The following is a 25706-nucleotide window of genomic DNA, read 5'->3' as shown; positions in this document are numbered from 1 at the left end:
AAAGTCTGTCTTTAATAAAGACAAAGAAAAGGGTTAAAACTTTTAACTTTGCTTTTCTGGAACATCATGGAATCTTTCTAACAGATACTGAAGGTATTCTGTTCAGTCTGTACATATCTAGCATAACATTTCACATGAGCATTTTATTTCATTAAGTCCGCTGATTGACGCACACAAGTAAAAGCGAACAGAAAAGAGTTGGGAATCAACTTAATAGGGTTCCGCGGGCGCCGACGGCGAACAGAGGTGTCTCCCGCGGTTTACGCAGGCCAGCAGCGGCAGGTACAGAAAGAAAGGAGTTTTCACGACATCTGAAGTACATGCGACTATGGTACAGTATACAGGAGGACTCGGCTGCGTAAATACTTCATTCTACAGCGAAGATTTGGTCACGGGTTTCGTGACGTCACAAAGGTTGCTTGTGGCGTCACGAGCGATTGATTTTGATTCGAGAGCAAGATCTTGGCGAATTTTCCTTTCGAGTCGGTTGTCACGTGATTATGTACAAACTGCATCTGACGGTTAGGTGGAGCGAGAGTAGCGAAAAAGGAAAATACGGCGGCAGGAGTTTTTGGGTGCGCAGGTCATGGGGTGGACATGGAATGCACGGGCTATTTACAAATGTACACGCAAGTCGGTTGGTACCGGTTCAAAGCAGTTCAAACCGATCAATACCGGTTCGACATGGAGCCAGACTCAAGCTACAACAACCTCGAATCAAGAACTTTTTCAAGAACAAATAAATACCGCCACGATGTGACGTCATCGCTCATGGTGCTGACGTCATCACGTACGTCTTCAATGTTTGTGTTTATCCGGGGACTGACGATCCTTGGTGGCCCCACCCCCAAATTGCGTCAAATCCATTGGCTGCTCGTCTGCACCACGTGATTGGCTACGGTGACCTGTTTAAGGGAAACAAGGGTTATTTTCTGCCGATTTTGAAACGAATTCATAAAAAAGTGAGTAAAATGAAACAAAGGTGTATTATTACATCATCCGACCTCCTCCCTGGTTGTCCTTATGCTTGGAGGAAGAAGATCCGGATGTTGATGTTGATCCCTTCCTCTGTTCCTTACCCTCGCTCTTTGATTGCCCACTACTGCCACTGGTGGTGGACGAGGTAGGAGGTTTGGCGTTTCCGTCGAGCCCCGGCATTGCACCAAAGGCAGCCATCTGGGGGAGTGGTTAAAGTTTGATACATTAACATATGTAGAATATGGTAGGTGTAATTCTGTTTAAAAACTTTATTAGATGGCCCAAAATTTCTCAAATACAAAATTAAATAAACAATGAATCTCATGATTTTCCTAGACTTTTGACTTTTGTGTGCTCATTTTAAAAAATTACACGCCAAAAGTAACTTTGTGTAAGTGGGATATATTGTCAGGAAGTGCCATTTTCTGCTAGACTGGAAAAATGCAACTTAATATTTCTAACCTGAGCTGCAAATAACTCTGGGTTCATTATGTCCATGGGAAGTCCGAGCAAATTATTTAAACCCTGATTCTGTGACCCCATCATCATGTGGGGGAATAACATGGGGTTTCCCCCTGCCCCAGCAAGAAAGGGATTTGCGATTCCTGGGAATCCCCCTCCACCCTAAGAGAAAAATTCTGATTGAAATTGATATCAAATATAAATAGGAACAAATTGATATAAAATTAAAATATATTGAAAAAAACACATATAGAGTTCGCAAGTATCGCCTGTGAGCATATGGTACTAAATTTGAAATAAGATGTCTATGTTTCCTACCCTCTGTAATGCGGCAAGAGCTTCAGCCATTGGATCGTTATACGAGGAAGAAGAAGATTGTTTGGTGGAGGAACTCGAAGATCTGTTTCCACTGCTGCCTCGCTCATTGTGCTGAGGAAGATGAGGGGAAAATTAATTAGAAAGATATGAATGTAGCTTTTTCCTTGCAGAGCGGAAAACTACAGTCATTATATATTGGGTGTTGTTTCATACACCTCATGCCAGCTTACAAGTTACTATGTAACTTTACGGGTGATTATTTTTCACTAACCACTTTCCCACGTGCTGGACAGAAGTAAGAAACAAAGAAGATTTTTCAGTTTTAATTCTTGGGAAGCTAAATATTCATCTAGTGTATTCTGTCGCTTGGTAATAGTTTGTAGCTTAAAATAGGTTGATTTTTTATACCTTCTTGCTCTTCCGGCCTCTGCTTCCATCCCTCTCATGGGAGGAAACTCTTGTTTCTTTCTTTGATGATGAGGAGGAGGAAGAGGAGGGAGTGGGATTGTGACCTTGGGAGAGAGCAGCCATAGCAGCAACAGTGGCAGGATCTTGTCCAGGAAATCCTCCACCTAAAAGTGGGTTTGGCATACCTGGGGAAACAGGTAATGTGTTTATTATTTAACTTAGAAAAGCTTGTGGTTGTATTTTACTCACTAACTCGTTTTGCCCGGATAACAAATCGGCACCAAATCCAAAGTCCTTGACAAGGACCTCACCCACATAGAATATAAATGTTAATATTCCTACAACACAAACCTACCTCCAAAGAATGGTAGCATTGGAAACCCTGCTGCTGTGAGAGCCTTTAAATCATTCATCTGTCCTTGGCCTTGCAAAGCAGCCATAAGTTGCATGGGGTCCGGCATCATCATACCTTGTGCTTGCATTAAACCAGGGAACATGTTTGCTGCTCCAGGAGGGAGGCCAGCTAGTGCTGCGGCCGATGCGGTGGCATTACTGCTCGCTGAGGACACCGAGTGGGAGGAGGATGAGGATGACTTGGAGGTTGGTGATTGAGATGGAAGGAGACGGGTGTGGAGCTCTTTTGGGAGAAATTTCTAGAAAAAAAATTTTTTTGTTAATTTTGGATGAAAACATTATTTTTAAATTGAAAAATGTTTTAACCAATGAAATAGACTTACCGATTTTCGAATAATATTTGACCAATCAGGAGACACCACCACATCGGGGTAAACACGCAAGTAATCGGCAAGGGTTTGTAGCTCGGGGGCGTGTCTTCCACTTAACTGGGAGAATAAAAGGAAAAACAAAAATTATAAACCAGAGGCTATAGTAATTTACCTGTCTTCTATGCAAAGGTTAAAATTGGAATTGATTTTGAAAGTACAGTTTAACTTCATGTGAGTAGAAAATAGATTGTATATAAATGAATTTTACCTATTAACTGCCACGTGGCGATAAGCCCAAGGACAAACCATATAACCATGACTAATTATTTTAGGGCGGGGTTTGTATAACACGGATATAAAACAAGTTTCTATATCTCTGTACCTTCTTTCCTGAAGTAAGGTTGACCACTGTCACCCTCTCTTCCCCTGTCAACTGTGAGGGGTCTGAGGGGGGGCCCTTGTCGGGGTTATTGGGTCGCGAGCGGGGTCGACTATGTCTTTGTGAGGGGGAAGCTCGACTAGGGGTAGAGGACCTCGACGGGCTCGCTTGATCGCTCGAGTGTTTCTCCTCGGTCACACGAGGGCTTCCTTGAGGTTTTACCCCCATGAGCATCTCAGGGGTGACACCCGGTGGTAATAATCCACCAGCAAGCAACGCAGCAATGTCTGGAAATTTTGAAATTTCTATAAATGATTTGTGACTTTTCAAAGGTTGTGGTAAAATAATAAAGTTTAACGAAACCTACACACTCTTGTTGGTAAATTAATTTTGTTATAGTTTAGTAATTGTTTAACCTGGTGGGAGATTTGCGAGGTTGTTTAGAACCTCCGGTGGTAGACTAAACAAAGGGTTGGTGGGGTCAACTCCGAGCGCTCCGGAGTTCATTTGTTGGAGGAGAGCAAGATCCGATAGCTGTTGCTTCATTGAGGAGGAGGCAGAGGATCTTCCGGAGGATACAGGAGCAGTCGTTGTGGGAAGAGCAAAGTCGGAAGATGACCTGTGCTTCTCAGGAGTCTTTGTAAACCTCATTTCATCAGCGTTGCTCTCAATTTGATTCCTCGTCGCGCTTAGAGCAAGTTTTTCTGCGTCCTTTAAGAGCTTATCAGCCTCTGCAAGCATCTCATGGCTTTTGCTAGGGTTTTCCCTCGATTTGGGTGAAGTTGGGGGCTTGGGACTAATCATGGGATCACTTTCTTGACCACTCATCTCAAGGAGGGTCTCCGAAGAGTCGGTCTTCTTTCCAGAACTTTCATCAAGTTGCTGACGTAAGGCTTGGTAATCAACCACAAAACCTGTGATATCACATGAATTAAGTCATGAAGTTATATGACTAATTTAGTGAATTGAATTCACATCATGATTCAATTATTGTAAAAATATTCTTTGAAAATATCGTAACAAAAATTTGACTTTACATACAACAAAAATCAGCCGAGAGTTTTAACATATGTGACTGAACATCTTACCTGAGTTGTCCTTAAGCCAGTCTGCAAGGTCTTCATTCAACGGAGCTTCTTCTCCTGACAGCCGTACACCCTCTGTGTTATTATGCACAGGTATCCGTGTGTCCCTGGGTAACATGGCAGGAGATACAAACTTGGACTTCCGCGCTTTCTGTGAAACATGATTCAGAAAATGTGAGTGTAATTTCAAGGTTGAAATTTAGTAAATTTCAGGTTTTTTATTAGCCTTTTACTAGCAAGCTTAAAATAGAACCCAGTTTAAGTCTTAGGACATGCTTAGACGCAAAATTTAAAACTGAGTATTTAGATGCAATCTTAAAATCGAATGCATTTTAATTCAAACACATCAAAAGTTAGTTTAGGGGTAAAATAATTAAAGATACCTTCCCAGATGATTTTCCTGGACTATCTTCTTCCATCTTTCCTCCTCCAAACATGGCGTCCAGTTTGCTTCCTCCTCGCCTCTGAGGAGTTGTCCTCTTCTCCCCAAGCATGTTAGCGATGCTTTTCTCTGAAGACTCTTTCTCCCGAGATTTCCCTGCATCCGAAGATGAGGAAGGCTTTGGTTCCGGAGGATCTTGATCTTTGCTCTTACCAGAGGACACAGGAGGCAGCATTGCTCCTGGGAGGAATCCTTGCATTAACGCAAGCTCTGGAGGCAATCCCATGCTCTTCAGCAGCTTCTCCATCTCGTTGGGAGGAAGCATGGGAAGAGCCGAGTGCTCCGGTTTGTTCATCATCTGGAATGGATCAAGCATCGGAAAGAGCGGAAGAAACGCAGCAGCTGCCGTCATCGGATCAACTCCTGCCTTCATTGCATCTTGCATCACCTGGATTTAAAAAGAATTTTATTTTTTAAACATTTTACATCACAAGACAACAAAGGGTATTATTCTCGCTAACTAGTCAGTCAATTTAGATATTGCTTTTGCTTTTTAGTCACCTAAAAATAAGTTTAATAGCATACCTGTAATAAATCATATACAGGTTTTATTTGGCTGATTAAATTTGTTTATATTTTATTTAAACAAATGTTTTTTTTTATTAACAAAAGTACCACGACTGACTCCGTCGTTAGACAAGAATACAACTTAAGCTTTGAGTAGAACAACAATATTTTCAAAAGGTGAAGTCCTGACCTGTTGGATTGGATTATTTGCTCCGGACATAAGTTGCTCCGGAGTTGGAAGAAACATCTTCATCGCATCACTCTGTTTAGATGAAGAGGACTCCTTGGAGCGAGATTGGGAGGGGGAGGAGGAGAGATGTCGGTACCCGGAGTTTGATCTTGGACGACCTCGGGAAGAGGACTCTTTGCTCTCCGACTTTGCCATCTCCTAGTGGAAGGAGGAGGAGGATCATATTTATCATATTTTATATAAGTTCAGTAAAAAAATATCAAATTAATTGTTAATTGCCTCGGTACTGCTATATTTAACAGGTGATATACAAACAAGCAAACTGCTGCTATTGCTTGCAATTTTCTATCAAAGTCTTGCTACATGGCATTTAAATCAACGGTTTAACAAAATATATGTTAAACTTTTAAGAAGTGTGTTTGAAAAACATGAGAAAATTCTGGTTTAAATGTCAAAGCCTATGACGTTAGGGTCTTACCCTTCCCTTATGGAATTATTTAACATTTTCATTGGTAATTGTGCCTTACCCTTAGATTGGCAAGCAGTGATGCCGAACTGTTTCCTAATTCTTCTTCTTTACTTGAGGAAGTTGACTTACTGGAACCACTGGAGTATTTTCCACTCTGGATTGTGGAATGGTTGAATTTAATTTAAAAAATACAGTGAGATCTTGTTTAAAAAAAAATGTTTATTTAAAATTATGTACATAGTTTAAAAAGATTGTATAAAAACTGTAAAAAAATAGCAGGGTGTATTTAAACAAAGATATGCTGGTTTGTAATAAAAGGTTATATCTTAAAAATAAAAAATATTCTTTCATTTTTTGTTAAGAATTATTTACCTGTGTTGCAAAAAGTGGATTTTGTTGAGTCGTTGATGACGAGGCAAAAGATAAACCAGGGTTGCTCGCTGCCATTAATTGCTCGATCTTACGTTGCAATGCTTTGTCCATTGGTGGGAGCTAAAGGGGAGGGTAAGAATTAAATAGAGGAGATTTTGAAGATGAATGTAAAAAAAATTCTAAAAAAATGTCAAAAACAATTTTTACAACAAATAAAGAGTTTTTAGCGTTTTTTTTTAGAAAATGTTGTGCAAAAACAAAAAAATATTATTCTAACACATTTTTAGGAAGCTGTGTCTTACAGATTGCGCTGGGAAAGATAGTCCGGCTGCAAGCGAGGACTGAGGAGGATCAGGTCTTCTTCTCCTTCTACCTCTCCTGGAGGAGCTGGATCGCATTGGAGGTTCTGCTGCTCCTGCTGCCATTATTTGTGCCATGGCTGCTTGGAGCTGTTTCTCACTCGCTGTAATGGAAAAATAGGCATTAAAACACTGTATGGCCACTGTAAAACTGTATGGCTCTGGCCTACGGGTTGGTAAGCCTGCCTCTAGCTGCTACAATTGTGGGGTAAGTATCCTGGACAACATGTTTGTCTTACTTTCTCCAAACCAATAGATCCCTAAACGGTCAAAATTGTCAGCCATACTTAGTTAAAAATAAACCTATGTGATTACTTGTAAGCAAGCATGACTTGTATGAAACAGACACTTTTTTAAACTGGATAGATTAATTTTACCAGCTAGGTAATCTGTAGTTGCTGTGATTGTGTTTTGGTTCGAACTCAAAGCCCCAGATGAAAGTGGGGTGATGCGGCCATCAGAAAGTGGGGTCGATGGGTGAGAACTAGGGGTTCCTGGACCCATAAAGGACCCACTTTGCCCAGGTAATGCACATGGGAAGGTATGGCTAGGTGATGGCCACTCCCCATTCATTATACAGTAGCACACTTGCTCCACCCGCTGGATAAGGACCCGGTCCTATAGAAATAAAAAAAATGTAAGAATAAAAATATTTTTTAAAAGAAAAAAAAACTAAACTATTTTTTGTAAAATAATTTCTAGAACTTGTGGAAAATATTTTACCTTAGGCCATCTTCCCGAGGTTGATTGTGACATCATAGAAGACATGAGGAAACCTCCGTAACTTGAATTGATGGCGTTGAACAAACTATAAGTCATGAACCATATAAAAATAAAGTCACAACAACATGAAAACTACACTAAACAATCATAAGCATATACTTAATCATTAGGACATAAGAAATTACCATAATCATGGTATAATCATATAAAAAATCATATGATAAATCATATGAACAACACACACAAAGTCTATTATAAAACTGTTGGCTTGAAATAAATCTAACTTTACATAAACAAACTTACTCTTGTGACATTGGGTTACTATTTTTCGATCGCAAAGACATTTGAACGGGAGTCAAATCTAATTCCTTTTTGTCCCTGGTGATAAAAATAAGGTTTAATTTCATGAAAGTATAAGTGCTTGCTTAGACCGGTGCCATGGCTTGGTGCACGCATCGTAACCAAAAGGACCAAACTCGATGCTTGACGCTGATATTAATACACAATACTAATTAGTGCATGTATCTGTAAAGACATTACTCCAACCCAATGGTCACTAATATTTTGTTGTCCAATTGACAGCCATACACAAAAACCATCTTACTTACTTTTCTGTTTCTTTCACCAATGTTTTCTCTTTTCCTTCATCAGGAGATTGTTTTTCTTCTGGTAAAATCTCGTCTGTTTTTACATCTTCTTGTTTGGTGACCTTCAAATATTTAAAACTTAACAAAATGCCTTATAAAGTTTTAATTTATTACAGTAGGATACTTAAAGTTATATTATTTTTTTTAAATTCATTAACGAAATAATAACTTTTTTATAATTCAATATTTATAAATAAATTTTATCCACCTCAAATACTGACATTTAACAACTATACGTGACACACTGTGTGGAGGAGTCTCATTCAATTAATTGATAAAACTACCTCATCATCCTTCTTTTCTTCAGTCTCTTCCGGTTTCTGATCTTTAGAGCTGATGTCGGCAACCTCTTTATCAGAAGGACTCATCGCCTCCTCCTTACCGACATCCAGCTGTTCTGCATCCTCTTTGGGAGCAACAGAAGACTCTTCTTCATCTTTTTGATCCTCTGGAGCAACTGCAACATCTTTTACTGGATGCTGATCTTCAGGAACATCTTCCTTGAGGGAGGATTCAGGAGCAGATTGAGGGTCATCTGAAAGAAGAGAGTTTTAATAAAATGAGCAAATTACCAAATAATTACATTAGTAAACAGATTTCTTCTATTTCATACGTTTAGGCTGAGATACTAAAACCATCTTAAGAAGTTAAAATGAAAAATGAATGTTGAAGTTTTTTTAGTTTATTAAACCACACGTTTGAAATAAAAGTAGAATCTTACATATGCTGCTATGTTTAAATTGAGGAAGACCAGAAAATCAGTGTTTTTATTTCAACAAATAAAAGCTTCCAACCTTTTTCCTTTATTGCATCCTCTTCTTTTTTATCTTCCCGGACTTCATCCTTTTTAGGAGCAACTTCCACAGGAGGATCTTCTGCAACCTCTTCTGTGGGTTTTGAAACATCCATATCTTCCGAGGACTTCTCAGGATCTTCATTGATTTTATCATCGTTCTCAACAGGAGGTGGAGCAACATCTTCCCCAACTTTTTCAACCTTTTTATCTTCTCCATCTTTTTCAACATCCTAAAAATTAATGGAATTAAACTTACAACTACAACAGGTCATCAAAAACAACCAAAATTTACATGAAACGAAACTTTTACAAACCCTATTAATTTACTCATATTTGAAAAATTTATTACCATTTTTTTATCATCCATTTTAAATGTAAACCAGTTTTTACTCTGATTTAGGTGTTAATATAAATGAACAGGGCCAAATTACATTCACCACAACAACTGTTCAACAAAACTTCCCAAAGACGACAAATTTATCTCAAATTCTTAACCTTAACCACTTTCTCTTCTTTGTTCCCCTCCTCCCCATCTTTTGCAACACCCGGATCAACTTCCATCTCTTCATCTTTCTCCTGTTTCACCTTCTTTTCCTCGACCTTAACATCTTTGCTTTCAGGAGCATCTGGAGGTTGTTCTGATGCTTTAACCTCCTCTTCAGCTTTCAGGATAGCTAAGGATGTAAAAATGTGAATAAAAATTTCAATAGATTTTTTTTAATTTAATTTTTTTTTTGTCGGAATATTGTGTTACTGCAGATGCCGCCATCACACAATTATATTCACCTGCTTTTTCCTCTTCCTCCTTTTTCATGATCTTCATCAAGTTTTCTAATTCCGCTCTGAAGTTGAACAGATTTGTTTTAAAATAAAATTAGAAAAAAAAACATTCTAACGTAAATTCGCTGCAAAATCAGCAATATTGCAAATTATGGTGACACACATAGGCATTACTCAAATATTTTAAACATCTTGTTTTTACATTCACAATCACTTTGTATTTACATTCACAATCACTTTGTATTTACATTCAATCACTTACTTTTCCTCAGCAAGTATCTGTTGTTTGAAAGCTGTTGGGTTCGATTCGTATTCTCGCATGGAGTTGAGGAAAGATAAACTTGCGTCGTTCAATGTATGGATCTCAGTTCGTGTTACACCATGTCTGTGATGTCATAATAAAAATGTGATGTCATAACAAAATTAACGTCATATTAAAGTAATATAACAGAAAGGTGATATCATAATAATGCAGTAGAATACAAAAAAGATCATATTAAAAATGTTACACTGATGACTTGGTAATCTTTAGATTTTTAAACATAGAAATTATATTACCTGTCCATTGCAACGAGAAGTTCGTGATCATGAACTCCGGAGCGCCACCAAATGGGAAGCTCCGGACTCCTCTGACAAAGAGCGAGGCGCTCCTTTAGTTTTGGATGCGGGAGGACTTCAGTTCGGATCTTATCAAGAAGTCGGATGCGGTAAAGAGTCCTCGATGCTCGTTCTTCAGTGATCGGATCGACATCGATGTTTGGAATCTCCTCGTTTAAACCTGCAGTGTTGCGCAATATCAAAAATTTTTAAATTGTAATGGAAACAATGAAATTCCATACAAACAGTCAAATTGTCAGAAAGTTGTGAAAATGAAAAAAAAGCATAAAACAGGCTTTAGCTTGGTGCCAACTATTAAAACAAACAAGCATAGCCAAACTTATATTGCATTTACCGCATTAATCAATGAGGTTCCCGAAGTTTGATAACTATAGGTGTAATTGCAATTTAACAATGTTGCTTCAGACCTACAAAAAATATTAAAAACATCTGTACCACACTCACCAATATTGGTCCCATCTGAAGTCCCAGGTTCTTCTTTCCATCTACACACTTGCTCGCACATGTTCCTGAAAGCGATGTAGTAACTTCGTAAACTCTCATCTGTCTTCCGATCAAGACGAGCGATGTTGCGGAACCTCCTCCATAGAAACTCTCCCGAACGAGGTTCTCTCTCGATCCCGAAGGTGGAAACTGTGCGATAAAAATCTGCTTCTTCTCTTCTCGTCCATCGACTGCAAAACAGTAACATTTTAGACTTCCAAAAAATTAAGGAAAATCATTGTCCTGTATTGTTAGGGGTGCATTGGGCACGGGGTGACATACTTTACATGTTTTCCCAACTTTTTAAACTGGGGACACATTATAGGTTTTATCTTTGTTGTTGTTTATGTTTTGTATTTAAATTCCTATTATTTCATTCACACGACAATGCAGCAGCCAATAGTGTAAGAACAAACAAACCCAGCAGAGATGAGCAAACTAGTGGAAAAAAAGTACAATGGACAACTTATTTGTATAAAAAATGCAGACCAATATATATTAGTTTGCCCATTCTTGCTGTAAAATAATAAGCATTATAAGCAGCCAACATATTGCGCAATGCATTTAATACATGGATAACAATGTTTATTATTACATAACAATGACATGCAACATAAGGTACCTGCACACGTCCCATCTCAAATAAAAGTAATCGCTAATAATATTATATTCCTATGTCAATAAATAAAAGCTATTATGACATATATAATGAGACAAAAAGGTGGCTTTGGGCAAAAATTTGAAAATGTTGTGAAAAAAAGATAAAACAAATTATATTTTATTAGAAAGAAATCTCAGCAAAACATATTTAATTTCTGTTAAATATGTAATCTGTTGCGCTCCAAGTGGTAGGTATTGTAAATAGAAATATTATAACTTACGTTTGAAGAACTGGTCGCCGAGAATCTCGGTTGTCTTGGTAACGAGGACGACCACATCTTCGTTCAATGTTCATTAAACGTTGCTGCATCTGGTATAAAAAATATTATGATGTCAAAAATGTGAAAGAAATTGATGTTTAATATTTTATATGGGTGAGGTCCTGCAGTATGATATGCCATGGGAGCTGAGAATTGGGTAAATGTATTCTGTTACTTTTCTGCTACCAGGCATATAATGCAAATATTCTTTTAAAATTAGAAGACCTTATCAGGAAATGCAACGCAACTATGCTGGGTGCAAAAATAGAGATTAATATATGTCTAGTAGAAAAATATTCGTATTGGATGAAATATATATGTCGTATTCTTACATGCTTATGTTGCTTCTGGTATAAAGTAACAATGCGTCGTAACCTCGTGTTGAGTTCAGATACCGTGGGCCATTCCATCCCTCCACTACTAGCTGCGGCTTCTAATGCAGTTTTCCTCTTGATTTCATCGACCACTGTGTGAATATGTTTGAGAATAAATATATGTATATTAATAAACAAAAGAAGAAGGAAAATGTTTATATAAAATTGGCAATTAATTAGGATATGTGTAATTTAAAACAGAAAAGAAATTTTATCATGTTTAATTTTTTTTAGATAATTAAACACTACATATGTGTGAATAGGACATTGAAACTTTACTTGGTAAAATCTTGCTGGAAGAGCCAAAATACAAGTGTATGATAAAATGATTTTTACCTGCATCCTCATCTTTTTGGTCTTCATCTTTCTTGCTCTTGGGATCAACATTGGATGCAGGAGATGCAGGCTCAGTGTTTGGAGTACCTGGTGCTGGGGAGTCCTGAAGGAAAAAGGATGATGAGAAATGTAAAAGCAAAAAAAAAAATTAAAAAATAAGAAAAACTTTCACTCAAGATTTGCTGACAATAGAAAAGCAAAGTTGATATAATTATAGTGTATTACAAACTTTTGTAAAAACTATCTTCCGAAAAAAAATTGACATAATTTAAATTTAAAAAGCATATTTTGCCTTTCCTATGGTGGAGCTTGGTCAAAATATCAAAATCTTTGACAATTTTTAACTAGAAGTTCAGTTTTTAAAATATATTACCTATGCGCCAGGGGTAATTAAGAGGTAAATATAAAAACTTACGTCAAAGTCTATCTCAGGAAACGTTAGCCTGGCTGGTTTGTACTCTGGATCACCATCTGTGTCTCTGTGGTGATAAATTGCTTATCAAGGTGCAGAATGGGTAATTAAATGATAAAAAAAAATAGTTAATATATACGTTAACACTTTTGTCTTTAAATGCATTTTTTTATTTCAGGACATCAGTTTTATTTTTTGTGGTATAAGGTGAACAGAAAAATCTAATATAATAGTAAAATAGAAATCTTACTCTGGTTCAAAGTTTGCCTCAGCAGCGAGAGCTCTTTCATCTGGTGGTCCAACACGCTCAAGGAAACACAAGGAGGAATCAGCTCGTATTAAACTATATTTCTCATAACCTGATAATAAGGGGGTTATGGGGTATTATTAGGGGTAAAGAGAGTAACTTTTCTTTTAAAAAACAAATTTCTTTTACTTCAAAAAATTATTGCAAACACTGAAGGTAAAAAAAATATAAAGTCAAAGTACAAAAACATATAAAATAAATGAGAATTGGGAAAAATATAAATAAATATTAATGTTAGAATGAGTTTTGAATGTCTATGTCTAAATTACGAACTCAAAATTACAGTATATTTAAGGAAAAAAATTATTGCATATATAGTAGGGTGAGGAAAGATGGGACACCTTTAGCACATAATATCCAGATATTCTGATCGTGTTTTAAACAATTAACAACGGTCTATGAGAGTCATGGGGACATAGTTTCATATTTCTCTAAATGTTCTTTGTTTACTACTAAATGGGACGAGAAAGTAGAGATAAAAAGTGTCCCATCTCCCCCCATCCTACTGTATATTTAGAACCCACCATGTTTGTAAATTCCAATCAACAAGCTTTTATCGCACTCATGGTCCCACCACACAGTAGGGGGGTCTTGTATTCGATCAATTATCTCAAGATCCAAAGCCCTGGGGGTGAGTGAAAGTTGATTATTGCTTTTATGCTCTTTTTAAAAATTATTTATGGGTGAGGTCCTTGTCACACACCTGGGATTTAGGCCAAATTTTGCCCATTATCCCAACACCCAAAATACCCATTTAAGTCCTCATGTGACCGATGCCGCGACACTGCATCGCAGTCAGATTTTATTCTTTTAAGTAAATGTGAAAAAATATTTCCTAAATATTAATAAAATAAAAGTATCCTTACTCTGGTTTGACTCCTTCATCAATTGCAGTGATTAGGTTGCCAATGATCTCAGTCCGGAGGTAATACAACATCCGGACTCGGAGCAGGACTCTGAAAAGAGTTTTTAAGTTTATACAAATGCTATTACATATTTTAAATTTTATACATTTTCTACTGATTTTATAGCTGTATTTTACAAACTTTCAGTCAAAAAATGTTTTTTTTTCGTTTTTATACTATTTTTCTCACTTGTTGCATTGATGTTGAAGATGTTTCCTGAATCCTTCATCCGGAAGAAGCATCTCAAGATCAAGTTCCGATGCCCACTCTCTCTTCATCTGTTCATCCTTGTGTCTTCCCGAGTTTGATTCCTCCTTCGCTCTCTTCCCTTTCCTACCACGAGGAACAGGAGCAGAAAGTCCTGAGATGAAGAAGATTAAAATATTAACACAAAATCAACTTTTTAAAATTATTTTTCCCCCAAAAAAATCCTCACAAACTATTTATACCAAAAAAATTTTGTAAAAATAAAGTAGTTATTGTTAAAATACCTTCATGGTTTCTAAGATCGATGCCGGTTGTGAGAGCAACCTCTGATGGTGTGATGAGATCCCACATAAAAAACTGGAAAGAAAAAAAGGTATAAAAACTGGTAAAAAACATTTAAACGCAACAAAAAAACTGTTATAAGTAACACTTTTCAAAAAAACCTTTAAAATTGTGTGTAAAAAGCCATTTTTTACCTTAATTTTTTCATCCCCGTTATAATACTTAAGACAGTACATGAGCACGATTCGTGATAATTCCTCGAGCTCCTCATGAGAAATCATCCCCGAGAAACGACCACGAGTTTGTATCGCGCTCCATCTACCCCACCTGGTAAGCAAAATAATTTATTTGAATTTTTTTTGCATATTTTTTTATCTATTTTTTTTAACAAGAACGCAAAAAAATCTTTTATTTTTCTACACATTCAATTGAAACTTATAAGTAAATTTTCTGTACCAAAGTTTTAGCTCCTTTACAGCCTGTCATCAGGGAAAATTTTACGCAGCATAACCAATAAGCTTTGATCTTATATTTTATAAAATTAAAAAACAAAAACCAACCCATAAGTGAGAAGACACTTTTCGATCCGGAAGCAATCTCTTCTTCCCCATCCTTTCCTCTGTCCTCCACCTGCTCCTCCAGCTCTGGATCGGAACTTGGATTTCTTGGATCTTCCCTCTGATCTTTCGTCTCCGGACTCGTACTCAGAGTCCTCCGATTCCGATCCGATCTCCGCGAAGATCTCAGCATCATCAGAGTTTCCTCCAAACCTCCTCGTTTGCTTCCGGTGCCGAGGAATCTCAAGGATCAGTTTGTTCTGGGAGGAAAAAGAGCAAAAGTTGATCAGGAAGACTAAATGGTTATTTATACAAAATAAACTTTTCATTAATAAAAGAATGACTGAAAATATGAATAGAAAATATAAAAAATATATATCATTATAGTTATAAAATGTGTGATTTACGAACAGAACTATTTAAATAAAGGGTAAAAAGTATATTATAAGTACAATAACTTACATCTTTTAGTTGCTGAAGATCTAAATCAGCTTTCTTTGCCCATTTCTCCCAAAAGTTTGGATCATCCAATGAAATGTCAGATTGGTCGACGTTTGAAACGAAACTTGCCTGCATGGAAATCTCATATTAGCATCTAAGTAATGAGCCAACTCCAACCACAGTTTTACCTTTGAAAATGTTGATCCTTTTTCTCCGGACTCTAGTGTCACCGTGTGGGCTCTTCTGTCCAGGATTTGATCAATGTCCTCTTCACAGAACTTGCTCGCCGCATCATCATCATCCATGATTGCTCCGTATGCTCCTCTCTTCAACAAATCCTCCACCTCAGTCTTCGAGAGCTGGGGAGCCGTTGTCTGCACGAAAAAAAAAATTGTAAACTAATTTTTTGGAAACATTTTATAATTTTGGAAACGTATAGAAAACTATAAAAATCCAAATAAAAAAAAACACCAAAAAATGTTCAGATAGACAAGGTTTTGTTATAAACTTACTAATAATTTTAAACTTGATACCAGTTTGTTCATCAGTGTGCAGACATATTTTAGAAAAAAATCAAGTTTTTATAAAATTCATATTTACGAAAGTCCAAACTTTTTTTACTTAATTACAAATTTATACCAACTTTATCTTATTTATGAAATTTATTTATGAAAACAAACAAAGCATTTAACAAACCTGGCTTGTGATTTGGTCTTGCCTTCCACTTATAGATTGAAGAACAGCTTTATCGAGTCCTAACTTGAGCGACGCTTTATCGAACATCTCCCTCTCATACGAGTTACGAGTGATCAACCGATATATCTTCACAGGTTTCTGTTGCCCGATTCGGTGGCAACGAGCTTGGGCCTGGGCGTGGAAGATGTGGTATGTAAGTGGAGTTGGTGTAAATAATTATAATAAAAATTTGGGAGATTAAAAACCATGGGAATAAAAGTAAAAAGACAATATTTAAATATGTGTTGGTGTTGTTCAACTTTTTTTTGGAAAAAATAAGTTCAAAAATTTAAAACTTTATAAAATGTTTAAAAACTTCATACTATATTTAAAAAGGGAATTAAGAATTAATTGTCACCTGAAGATCATTCTGTGGATTCCAGTCGGAATCGAAGATGATGACGGTATCAGCTGCGGTGAGGTTGATCCCAAGTCCTCCTGCTCTTGTACAAAGGAGGAAGACAAAACGATCCGAACCTGGAACAAAGAGGAAAGTGAAGATTTGGCTCAGCTTGTTTTATAAACACTTATAAGCAGTGAAAATCTTGTTAGGGTACAAAACTTTGGAGCTAAAACATATATTGTCAGCCCTATTTCCCAAGCTGAGGTGACTGCTTTTCATTTAATATTTCCAATATTACCAAATCAAACAACAAACTGCTTAAAATTGAAGTTCCCACCTTTTCTACTAAAACGATCAATAGCCATTTGTCTCTCGTTACCACGAATACATCCATCTATCCTCTCATAGAAATAACTCCTCTGCACAAGATAATCCTCCAAAATGTCAAGGACTCTCACCATCTGGGAGAAGATGAGGACCTAAAAAGGAAACAAAATGTTTTTTTTACATATAACTGACTTTTTTTTGAAATTTTTAGAAAAAAATACTTTTAAATTTTTATTCTTTTTAAAAAAGGATACAGCACTTGGAAAACTTGACATGTGTGTCATAGTATGCCTATAACAAAAAAGTATATTAATTTGCCACTTTTCTTAAACAACATATATCTAATTAGTTTTAACCAAAAAAAGTTATTTTCCCACCTTATGACCCCCTTGTTTTAACCTTGGAAGCAACTTATCAATGAGGACGAGCTTTCCTGAGCTTTGTATCATCGCTTGTAAAGGATTCTGCTCATTGCTCATCACCCGATGCTCCTGCATGATCTTGTCCTCCGCACCTGGATGCAAGGATCAAATAGAAATCTTCAATATTGTCCAAAATGCATAAAATACTGATACTGTTCGTTTATATAATAAACTGTACATTGCCAAGAATTTTACACAACATACACAACAAAAGTATTACAATGCCAAATCACTACTGTTACCACAAAGATCCCGTATTTCCTTGATTACTTAAACAATTAACAACACTATTTTAGAATCATAAGGATACGGTTATATAACTCTGCGAATATTAGTAGTTTACCACCAGATGGGACAATATGAAAGAATGAAAAATGTCCCATCTTATACCAAGCTACTATACAAACCCACCTTTAATAAGATAAGGATGATTGCAACACTTCCTCAGTTCCATCATCGTGTTCATCAAGTTAGGAACGTTTCCTCCCGTTGTTCCTTTCGCAAGGAACTCAAAATTCCTCTCCAAGATCGCTCTGAAAAGGAAGAGGAACAATTATCTTAATATGGTGAATTAGTAAAACCGCAGATGTAAATTTGTACAGCATGTGGCAGTTGAAAATGCTAAATGCCATTAGTATGTACGTTGCATATAACTATCACCATTACAGCTAAAGTTAGTATGAACGAATCTAACTTATTAACGAATGTAATTGCCATAATGAAGCAAGTGTGTCACAGTTTTTATATCCTTTCAAAATCCGTAAAATGGATGTAACGATGTATAAAACAACCACATAATACACACCTATAATACTTCTTCTGTATACTGGTAAGTTCAACCTCTATGATGGTTTCTTGTTTAGGAGCCAACGACTTCTCCACATCTTCCTTCAACCTGCGTAACATCATCGGCTTCAGGAGCTCCTGTAACTTCTCCACCTAGTGAGGGAAATATAGAATTTTCATATAATACTGTTGCAGCCAGGCATCTTATACTTGTATTCTGGCTCTTCCAGCAAGAATAATATGTAGCTCTTAAAAGAACAGTCAAAGTACAGATATATGATTTCTATGTCAAAAAAAAACATATTTGATAAGAAAATAGCATTAGTTTGTTGCAGTACAATGCAGCTATGCTTCACAACTACTAACTTTACAAGAAGATGATCAATCTGTTATGAAAACAGTTTTCTTACCACACCAGGACTTGAACCTTGAACCTTCTTTTTCTCGCTTCAGCTCTCTGGTTAACCACTCATTATATACTGAAAGCAAATCACTTAACTTTCCATTCTTAAGTTCTATTCTGTGTACAATATTTCATTTTCTATAACCGTAATACTAGCTGAATTTCAGCTGAAAATAACTGGATTATCGCTCTGGAAGCTCAATAAATATTTAAGCTTATTGAAACAGCTTTCTGGTAGTAAGAGACACTTTTACACAGAATGTAATAAACTTAATTTCTTAATTTTGTTCTAAAAAAAAAATCCTGAATGTAGATATGGTTCTAAAAGCTCTGGAACTTATAAACCAACTCCTGCCTCTAACTATATTTAAATGTGCTAAGTTGTGTGTTAAGCAATGCACAATTACCTGGGTATTATTCTTCAAATTGCCAAATTCAAGTGAAAAAGCTTGCTGGCAATTAAAGGTCTCAGGTTGTAGGAAAGAAAGCAGAGCAAATAATTCTTCCACGTTGTTCTGTAGTGGTGTACCAGTGAGTAAGACTTTATGTTCCTGCAATAACAAAGTATAAATAATTTTTAGTTTTAATTGTTTTTTTTTTCTTGAAAATAAATTTGCCGTTTTTATCAAAAATCAAATATTTGTAAGTTGTAATTTTTTAGTTTCAGTGTTTTGCCAATCTGGCGTTAATTCGATTTCCCTTACTACATGTGAACCTCATTTAACATTCCTTCGCATTATGTAGTACAGGTTGTACGTTGTCAATGAAATATCTTATTTTATCTTAAGCGACACTTACACACACAGAGCAAAAGGGGATAAAGTTATTATGGTTTCTATTGGGAAATCGAAACTGCATTGTTAAGTCACAAACCCATTGTTTATATGAATGCACAACTATTGTCTGTGTAACAAAGGACTTCCTGTCAGATGAGACATGTGACCTGGGTACCTCCATTCCTAATGTGTTTTACACAGCAAACCAGTGGAATATATGTTATATCATAAAATTCAAAACCCGTTAATTTGAAAAGTATATTATTTTGCAAATTATCTCAGCTTTTACTTATTATCAAAGAGACATTAATAAGGAATTTTAATACTATATTTACTGATTAATGCAGTGCAGAAAATAGGTCTGCCCACCAGAGGTTTGGCACCTTAGAACCTAGTTTATCTGAATTAACAGACATGACTCACCAGTTGCATGAAACGAAGAGATTCCACGAGTTTACACGAAAGATTCTTCAACCTGTGAGCCTCGTCAATGATCAAACATCTCCAATCCACATCCCGAAGATGCGGGGTGTCTAGTACTATCATCTCGTACGTCGTGATCACTGCATGAACTTTGTAACATCCAGGGATCTCATCCAACTAAAGAGGAAGAAGAAGAGGAGGATAAGTAATGCAGAGAACCTTTAAACATTATTTATTAAAGGATTAATTTATGTTATCTGATAAATTTTAAGCTTATTTTTTTTTAAATATCAAGTACTAATGCTACAAAAAAGTACCGAAAATAACAAATTTATTGCGACATACAAAAATGTTCCTAGGACCCTGCAAAATCAGAATAATCACTATAAATGGCAGTGCAATAAAAAAAGCAACGAGGATTTTAAAAGGGACTAAAATTTATTTCCAGCAGAACAACAGAACTTGTCAAAATAGTGAAAAGTTATTTTAAATTTGGGCTAAAAAATACAACTGTGCAAACGTACATTTTCATCTCTGCAGAACCATTCATAAGTGTGTAGCATGTCCCTGCTTGTTTGGCTACCATGGTAAACAACTGCGTTTATTGTTGTCCAGGATTCAAACTCACGCTGCCAGTTTGCTATTGTACTGAGGGGGGCGACAACAAGGAAAGGGCCCTGCAAAGAAAAATGAAAGGTTTTAGAAACAAACAAATAATAATACTAAAGGGGAGAAAAATATTAAACAGTTTGTGTGTTTTTGAGCAGACAATAGTAAAGGACTTTTAGGGCCTATAATTAAATTGAAAAACAATGACCAAACCAACTATAAATCGTATCTGCTTATCCTTATTTCAGTTCCCACCAATAAAGATATAAATGCCTAAAGGTTGTGTCTACTATATATACACCAAAATAGCTTCAGCAGCTCGACTGTAGGCATGGGAGCAGCAACCATGGATAAGTTATTTCAATTCCCAGACCAACACTACAACTTACCCTGATTCCATGATCAAATATTTTTTGCAGGAAAGTAATTGATTGAATAGTTTTACCGAGACCCATCTCATCAGCAAGTATGCAGTTTCGTCTGCACAAATTTGAAATTTAATTTCGGCAAATTTCTATCCCAAGTACACCCCCTAAAATCCCATTCAAAAATAGCTCTAAGCAATAATACTGGCAGACAGCTGCAGAAATTAAATTGAAATAAATGCATTTCCTACAAATGTACAAAACCTGTACATATATACCAGTAATATAAATACTTTTTGTTCCAACTTACTTATTATACCAGTTAAATAACAGCCAGTTAATTCCTTCAAACTGATAATCACGAAGTCTGTTGTTGTTTTGGAACACAGTGTTGTCCTCTGACAATCTTTTCCACATGTCTTTGTGTGGACGGCTCTGTTATAAAAAGATATTTGAAAACACTGGGTTTGAATAGTTTCTGGGAAACACTCGTTTTTAGGTAAATACTGAAACAAACGGGTTTTGATTGGAGAAATTACAAGAATTGCAAAGAACTATAAAAAATGATTGTTTTTTATCAAAAAAATTAAAGCTTCGTGTTGTTCAGGGAAAGTTATATAAAACACACTAGAAAAAAAAAATCTTTACTGGAAAAAAATATGCAAAAAGTTAATTTTTTTGGAGAAGAAATTGAAAACACATGAAAATATTCATATTTTTTTGCTTTGGGAAATACATAAATACAAACCATTTTCTTGACTGGGGGACGGAACTTGCATCTGGACTCAAATTCGAAGATCTTATTCTTATCAATGTCCTCCTCTTCCTCCCATGTGCTATCCTCATATGCAAGAGAACACCACTTGATCAGGAAGTGCCGAGTCACCTGATGTAACAATCGAACAAGAGTTAGCAAAATTTTAGCCAAAAAAAGACCGACAAAATGACGTTGTTTTAACAATTTTTTATTTTTTTACACCTGACAAACATGGTGTATTCATACACCTCATGCTTACTGTTCATTAAACCGCCATAAAAAAACAAAAACATATTTGCAGAGAAATCTGTTAGACAACTGTATTAGCACTAGATCAGGATTAAATTCACAAAAATTTATTACAGTTACTGCCAATAACTGTAATAAATGGGAATTCCCACCTTCCCAGTTTCTTTATCTTCATTCACCATCACATCCAACACTCTGTCAACTTCCACAAAGTCGGGGTTGAAAATTTCATCGTCCTCGACCTGAAACGATAAAAAAAACATGTTTTAAAACAGGTCGTACGTTCATATAGATTAAAAAGGTTAAACAGAAAGCGACTTACTTCAGGATAAACAAGTTCACCCACAATGTTGGTGTTCTTAGCAATATAACGCTTGAGTTTTTGATCGAATCGTTTGTCATCAACTTCTTCTTTTAGTTTCCACTCACAGTGGAGGTAGGAACTAAAAAAGAATATTTTGCATAAACGTCTTTATACATCTTCATGCTTATTGACGAGTTATAACATAGTGCTTTATACATCAGGCACATATGGTCATAGTGTATTTATAAACCCCATGCTCACTGTTAAGTTATATGCACACATTCATACACCTTATGTTCGTTGTTGAGTAATAACATTATTTTCATATACAACAAACATACATGGTGTCCACTTCATGCTCACAGTCGAGCCGTAAGGTTGTGTCGTCTTATAAACCAATCACACGTGGTGTAATTATACACCTCATGCTCATTATCAATACAACATGAAACACTCCCACTCACTAGTTCTTATATTTCAGGAAGAACTCTGTTTCTCCTACTCCCTCCACCTCCTCTTCCTCCTCCTCCTCCTGTGCTCCCATTGATAACTTCCGGATGCGAGGATTCTTAAGTGATGTAGGGCTGAGCATCGGACCTGTCTTCACTGCTTCCCCATCTGTGTCCGTAACAACAACAGGTTCTTCTGTGAGGAGACAAAAGATAAAAGGTAAGTTTTGTGATCTGAGACTATTTTTGTTGGGAAACACTGAAGTATTTTTGTTGGGAAACATTGCAGTATATTAGATTTGGAAACACTGTTTGCCTTTTGAGCTCCTAGAAGTTCCACTATAAGCAATTTTAGTCATAAACACTGCTATTCTACAGTATAGATGAAATTTGTTACAATTTTTTAATCTAAAGTTAACTGGATTAAATTAGTTTTTTTTTTGTTAAATATAAACTCGTCGAAAAAAGTTTAATAAACTATTTACCCGGATGTTCTTCATGAGATTCGGACTTCCTCTTCACTCGCTTCTTCCGGATGCGGTGACAGAGGATTTTATCAACAATCATGATCTCTTCATCTTCAGGAACATCCTGAATAGATGAGGAGGTTAATGATGCGCATCAATAATGATGGAAGATTATTTAAAATGGTGGATTGGGAAAAGAGAGTAAAAATTGTGCAAAAAAAGTAATAAAAAATCAAATAAGTTTTTCTTATAGATTTCACCTTGTTTATTTTAAGCAACATTCTTGTTTGTACTTTATATAGGTGTTACTTTAAACTTAAAGGGTAAAAATTAAGATTAACTGTCTAGAAAAATTTATACAGGATTATTGCATTATAATAAAAAAGTAACAATGGATAAAAACTTACATTCATCTCAACCAGTTGATGTTTCTTCTCTGTTACTTCGGGGATGATGGCATCTTCGTCATCACCACTAAACGCAAGATCCATCGTCTCTGTGTATCTCTTCCTCTTCACGTTACGACCAGATCTTCGCTTCTGGGTCGAATGTGGGAGAAATGAATATTTATTCAGGACCAGGAGTGTAACTTATAATGTGCTGGTGTATAATATGCATGTAAAATGAGGTGCATGATTACATTGTGTGTCAGATGTTAGTATACACCCTGTTTTTAACTTGGCAGTGAGCAAAAGATGCTTGAATACACTATGTATGTCTGATGTTTAAGAAGACACCCATGTTATACCTTGACAGTGAGCATGAGGTGTACAAACATGTGTTTATGTGTTTTATTATAACTTGACAGGGTATTAGGTGAATGAAATATACCATAATATTTCCCCAACCTACCTCAATAAGACTTTCATCTGGTGAAGCAGGAGGGGTTGTAGTATGCACAGCGTCAGTGGCGTTCATCTCGTCACCAGAGTCGTAACCTCGCTTCCGTTTTTTCTTTGGCTTCACTAAGGTAGCAGGGGGTCTGGAAATAATGTGGCAATAAAATTTTGCCTGCAGTTGCAATACACTCATTTTTTACTGTTGGCATCATTAGAATAATTGTAATACTCTTAGACTAAGTTAAAGTTAAAAGTATTGCTCTATGCAAAACACACGGGCTATGATGTATATACCCTTAAAAAGAGTGTATTTATAATAATCGAATGTCACGCCATTTTTTACTTCAAATTAAAACAAAATAAAAGTATGTCGAAATAGGTGGAAATAAACATTTATTTAAAAAAACTTAAATTAACATAATTCTCACTTTCTTTTCCTGTTAGCTGAAGATTTGATTTTCTTTGAATTTTCAATTTCAATAAGATGGGATTGGGAAGATTCATCTGGATCTGGGATGAAAGTTTCATCTCGTACATCGTTTGTCATGCTGTCTCCGGAGGTTTCATCTGTTCAAGGTAAAAAGGTTTTTAAAGAAAACTCAAACAAAAATATTGAAGTCCCTGACCTCAAGTGGTGGCATGGTCCGGAGTCATAGAAATAACATATTTGAATTTGTTTTACGTGGTTTTAAGACAAGAATATTATAATTCAAGTGTCTGTTTGCTCAAAGAATCTTTGCTTAACACTACAGGACCTCATCTACACAGATTTTAAATGTGGTTTTGAATGGTGGTATAACTATTTACTTGACTCCTTGACCACCCCTGTGATCTACATAAATATAAAACGAACCTCCCGATTCCCCACCTTCAGAAACAACGGCAGATCTTTCTTTGTCAGATTTCTTGGACTTTTTCTTCTTTTTCTTTTCACCAGGTCCACCATCACTCCTTTAAACAACAAAACATATTATTTCGATTCTGTTGCTGCCATAACCGCGTGTTATTTTAAGCACAGACAGTGTCAATGTGTCATCACGCCTGAAGGTGGCCTAACAAATACAGGTTTAAAATTAAACACTGGTATCATTGTGGGCCTTTGTGTATGTAAAAAAAGTTATAGTATTTATGCTGTTAAAAAAAGGTAAAATGCAGCAAAACAATAGTTTTTAATATAATGTTCAAGTTACCCATCATCGGTGTCCTTCTTCTTCTTTTTCTTGGGAGGAGCTTTCACTTTCTTTCCTTCTCCTTCTCCTTTTGATCCTTTGGGAACTTTTGGTTTACGAGGTCGTTTCTTTTTACCACCTGCAAGAAAAAGGCAAGATTTAAAATTAAATAAACAAAATTTACACAATTTTAATATAAACTTCTTAACAATTTTACATAATTTTTTCAGAAAAAGTTATTAGCCATATAAATATACTTGTGTGCAATCATATTTCATTGTAAGCATATACGCTAAAAAAAATAAAGTATTTATGTAACATACCTGGGGTCATAGGGTCTTCCCCCATTTTCCCGGGGCTTCCAGCATCATGGGGTGAAAACCCAGGTGGGGCTTGTAGTTGGGTCATAGGGGGTCCACCATCCTGGGTTATTAGGAAAATGTGAAAATATATTTTGGCCAAAATAAATAACGTTTATATATTGTATAAGCATTTTATACGGCGCTGGGCATAATGTTAGCGCCTATCTCTCATATGTTCTTGGGCAAGACACTTAAAGACAATTGTTGTCTAAATTCTCGGCCAAACTTTAATAACAAAAAATGTGTCTTACCGGCATACCAGGCTGTACATGGTGTTGTGCGTTGTGTAGTTGAGACATGATCTATAAGGAAAGATGGAAAAATAATAAATAGAATCACAATATTAATTGTGATAAAAGACATTTGTGTGTCAAAACATAATAGGCAGACCTAGTTTTAAATTTGGGAAAGAATAAGAATACCTTTCTATTTTTTAAAT

The 25706-nt window shown here is 36.0% G+C and overlaps 1 protein-coding gene across 5 annotated transcripts in view; it reads right to left on the bottom strand.

The window, feature by feature from the left end:
- Nucleotides 1-123: 123 nt before the first annotated feature.
- The window catches only part of LOC100185023 (chromodomain-helicase-DNA-binding protein 7), a 31130-nt gene continuing 5547 nt past the window's right edge, over nt 124-25706 (bottom strand). The window contains exons 9-70 of one of the 5 annotated variants that reach the window (XM_018814347.2): nt 25519-25569; nt 25229-25328; nt 24927-25044; nt 24590-24687; nt 24165-24303; nt 23750-23879; nt 23305-23436; nt 22916-23021; nt 22446-22626; nt 22000-22120; nt 21830-21919; nt 21420-21557; nt 20982-21106; nt 20696-20786; nt 20222-20374; nt 19698-19874; nt 18906-19049; nt 18115-18248; nt 17721-17842; nt 17265-17401; nt 16898-17039; nt 16576-16694; nt 16179-16349; nt 15671-15856; nt 15504-15611; nt 15045-15301; nt 14679-14811; nt 14487-14559; nt 14185-14356; nt 13957-14046; nt 13615-13715; nt 13034-13142; nt 12787-12850; nt 12372-12474; nt 11994-12127; nt 11623-11711; nt 10703-10932; nt 10199-10418; nt 9903-10025; nt 9647-9702; nt 9356-9534; nt 8859-9090; nt 8349-8599; nt 8026-8126; nt 7721-7795; nt 7418-7502; nt 7072-7312; nt 6638-6798; nt 6336-6455; nt 6022-6117; nt 5495-5692; nt 4739-5185; nt 4359-4506; nt 3687-4184; nt 3274-3557; nt 2904-3008; nt 2522-2819; nt 2167-2351; nt 1759-1869; nt 1441-1602; nt 995-1176; nt 124-905 (exon numbers count right to left, since the gene is read on the bottom strand). In XM_018814347.2, the coding sequence (XP_018669892.1) occupies nt 896-905; nt 995-1176; nt 1441-1602; nt 1759-1869; nt 2167-2351; nt 2522-2819; nt 2904-3008; nt 3274-3557; nt 3687-4184; nt 4359-4506; nt 4739-5185; nt 5495-5692; nt 6022-6117; nt 6336-6455; nt 6638-6798; nt 7072-7312; nt 7418-7502; nt 7721-7795; nt 8026-8126; nt 8349-8599; nt 8859-9090; nt 9356-9534; nt 9647-9702; nt 9903-10025; nt 10199-10418; nt 10703-10932; nt 11623-11711; nt 11994-12127; nt 12372-12474; nt 12787-12850; nt 13034-13142; nt 13615-13715; nt 13957-14046; nt 14185-14356; nt 14487-14559; nt 14679-14811; nt 15045-15301; nt 15504-15611; nt 15671-15856; nt 16179-16349; nt 16576-16694; nt 16898-17039; nt 17265-17401; nt 17721-17842; nt 18115-18248; nt 18906-19049; nt 19698-19874; nt 20222-20374; nt 20696-20786; nt 20982-21106; nt 21420-21557; nt 21830-21919; nt 22000-22120; nt 22446-22626; nt 22916-23021; nt 23305-23436; nt 23750-23879; nt 24165-24303; nt 24590-24687; nt 24927-25044; nt 25229-25328; nt 25519-25569 (9336 nt within the window). In that variant the 3' untranslated portion in view covers nt 124-895. The remainder of the gene's footprint in view (nt 906-994; nt 1177-1440; nt 1603-1758; nt 1870-2166; nt 2352-2521; nt 2820-2903; nt 3009-3273; nt 3558-3686; nt 4185-4358; nt 4507-4738; nt 5186-5494; nt 5693-6021; nt 6118-6335; nt 6456-6637; nt 6799-7071; nt 7313-7417; nt 7503-7720; nt 7796-8025; nt 8127-8348; nt 8600-8858; nt 9091-9355; nt 9535-9646; nt 9703-9902; nt 10026-10198; nt 10419-10702; nt 10933-11622; nt 11712-11993; nt 12128-12371; nt 12475-12786; nt 12851-13033; nt 13143-13614; nt 13716-13956; nt 14047-14184; nt 14357-14486; nt 14560-14678; nt 14812-15044; nt 15302-15503; nt 15612-15670; nt 15857-16178; nt 16350-16575; nt 16695-16897; nt 17040-17264; nt 17402-17720; nt 17843-18114; nt 18249-18905; nt 19050-19697; nt 19875-20221; nt 20375-20695; nt 20787-20981; nt 21107-21419; nt 21558-21829; nt 21920-21999; nt 22121-22445; nt 22627-22915; nt 23022-23304; nt 23437-23749; nt 23880-24164; nt 24304-24589; nt 24688-24926; nt 25045-25228; nt 25329-25518; nt 25570-25706) is intronic. The other 4 variants (XM_018814342.2, XM_018814344.2, XM_018814345.2 and 1 more) reach the window with 4 other exon arrangements.

This window comes from Ciona intestinalis, chromosome 12 (assembly GCF_000224145.3).
Source record: "Ciona intestinalis chromosome 12, KH, whole genome shotgun sequence".
Lineage (NCBI taxonomy): Eukaryota > Metazoa > Chordata > Ascidiacea > Phlebobranchia > Cionidae > Ciona > Ciona intestinalis.
Note: the sequence above shows the minus strand (reverse complement) of the source record. Positions and strands in the feature narration are given on the sequence as shown.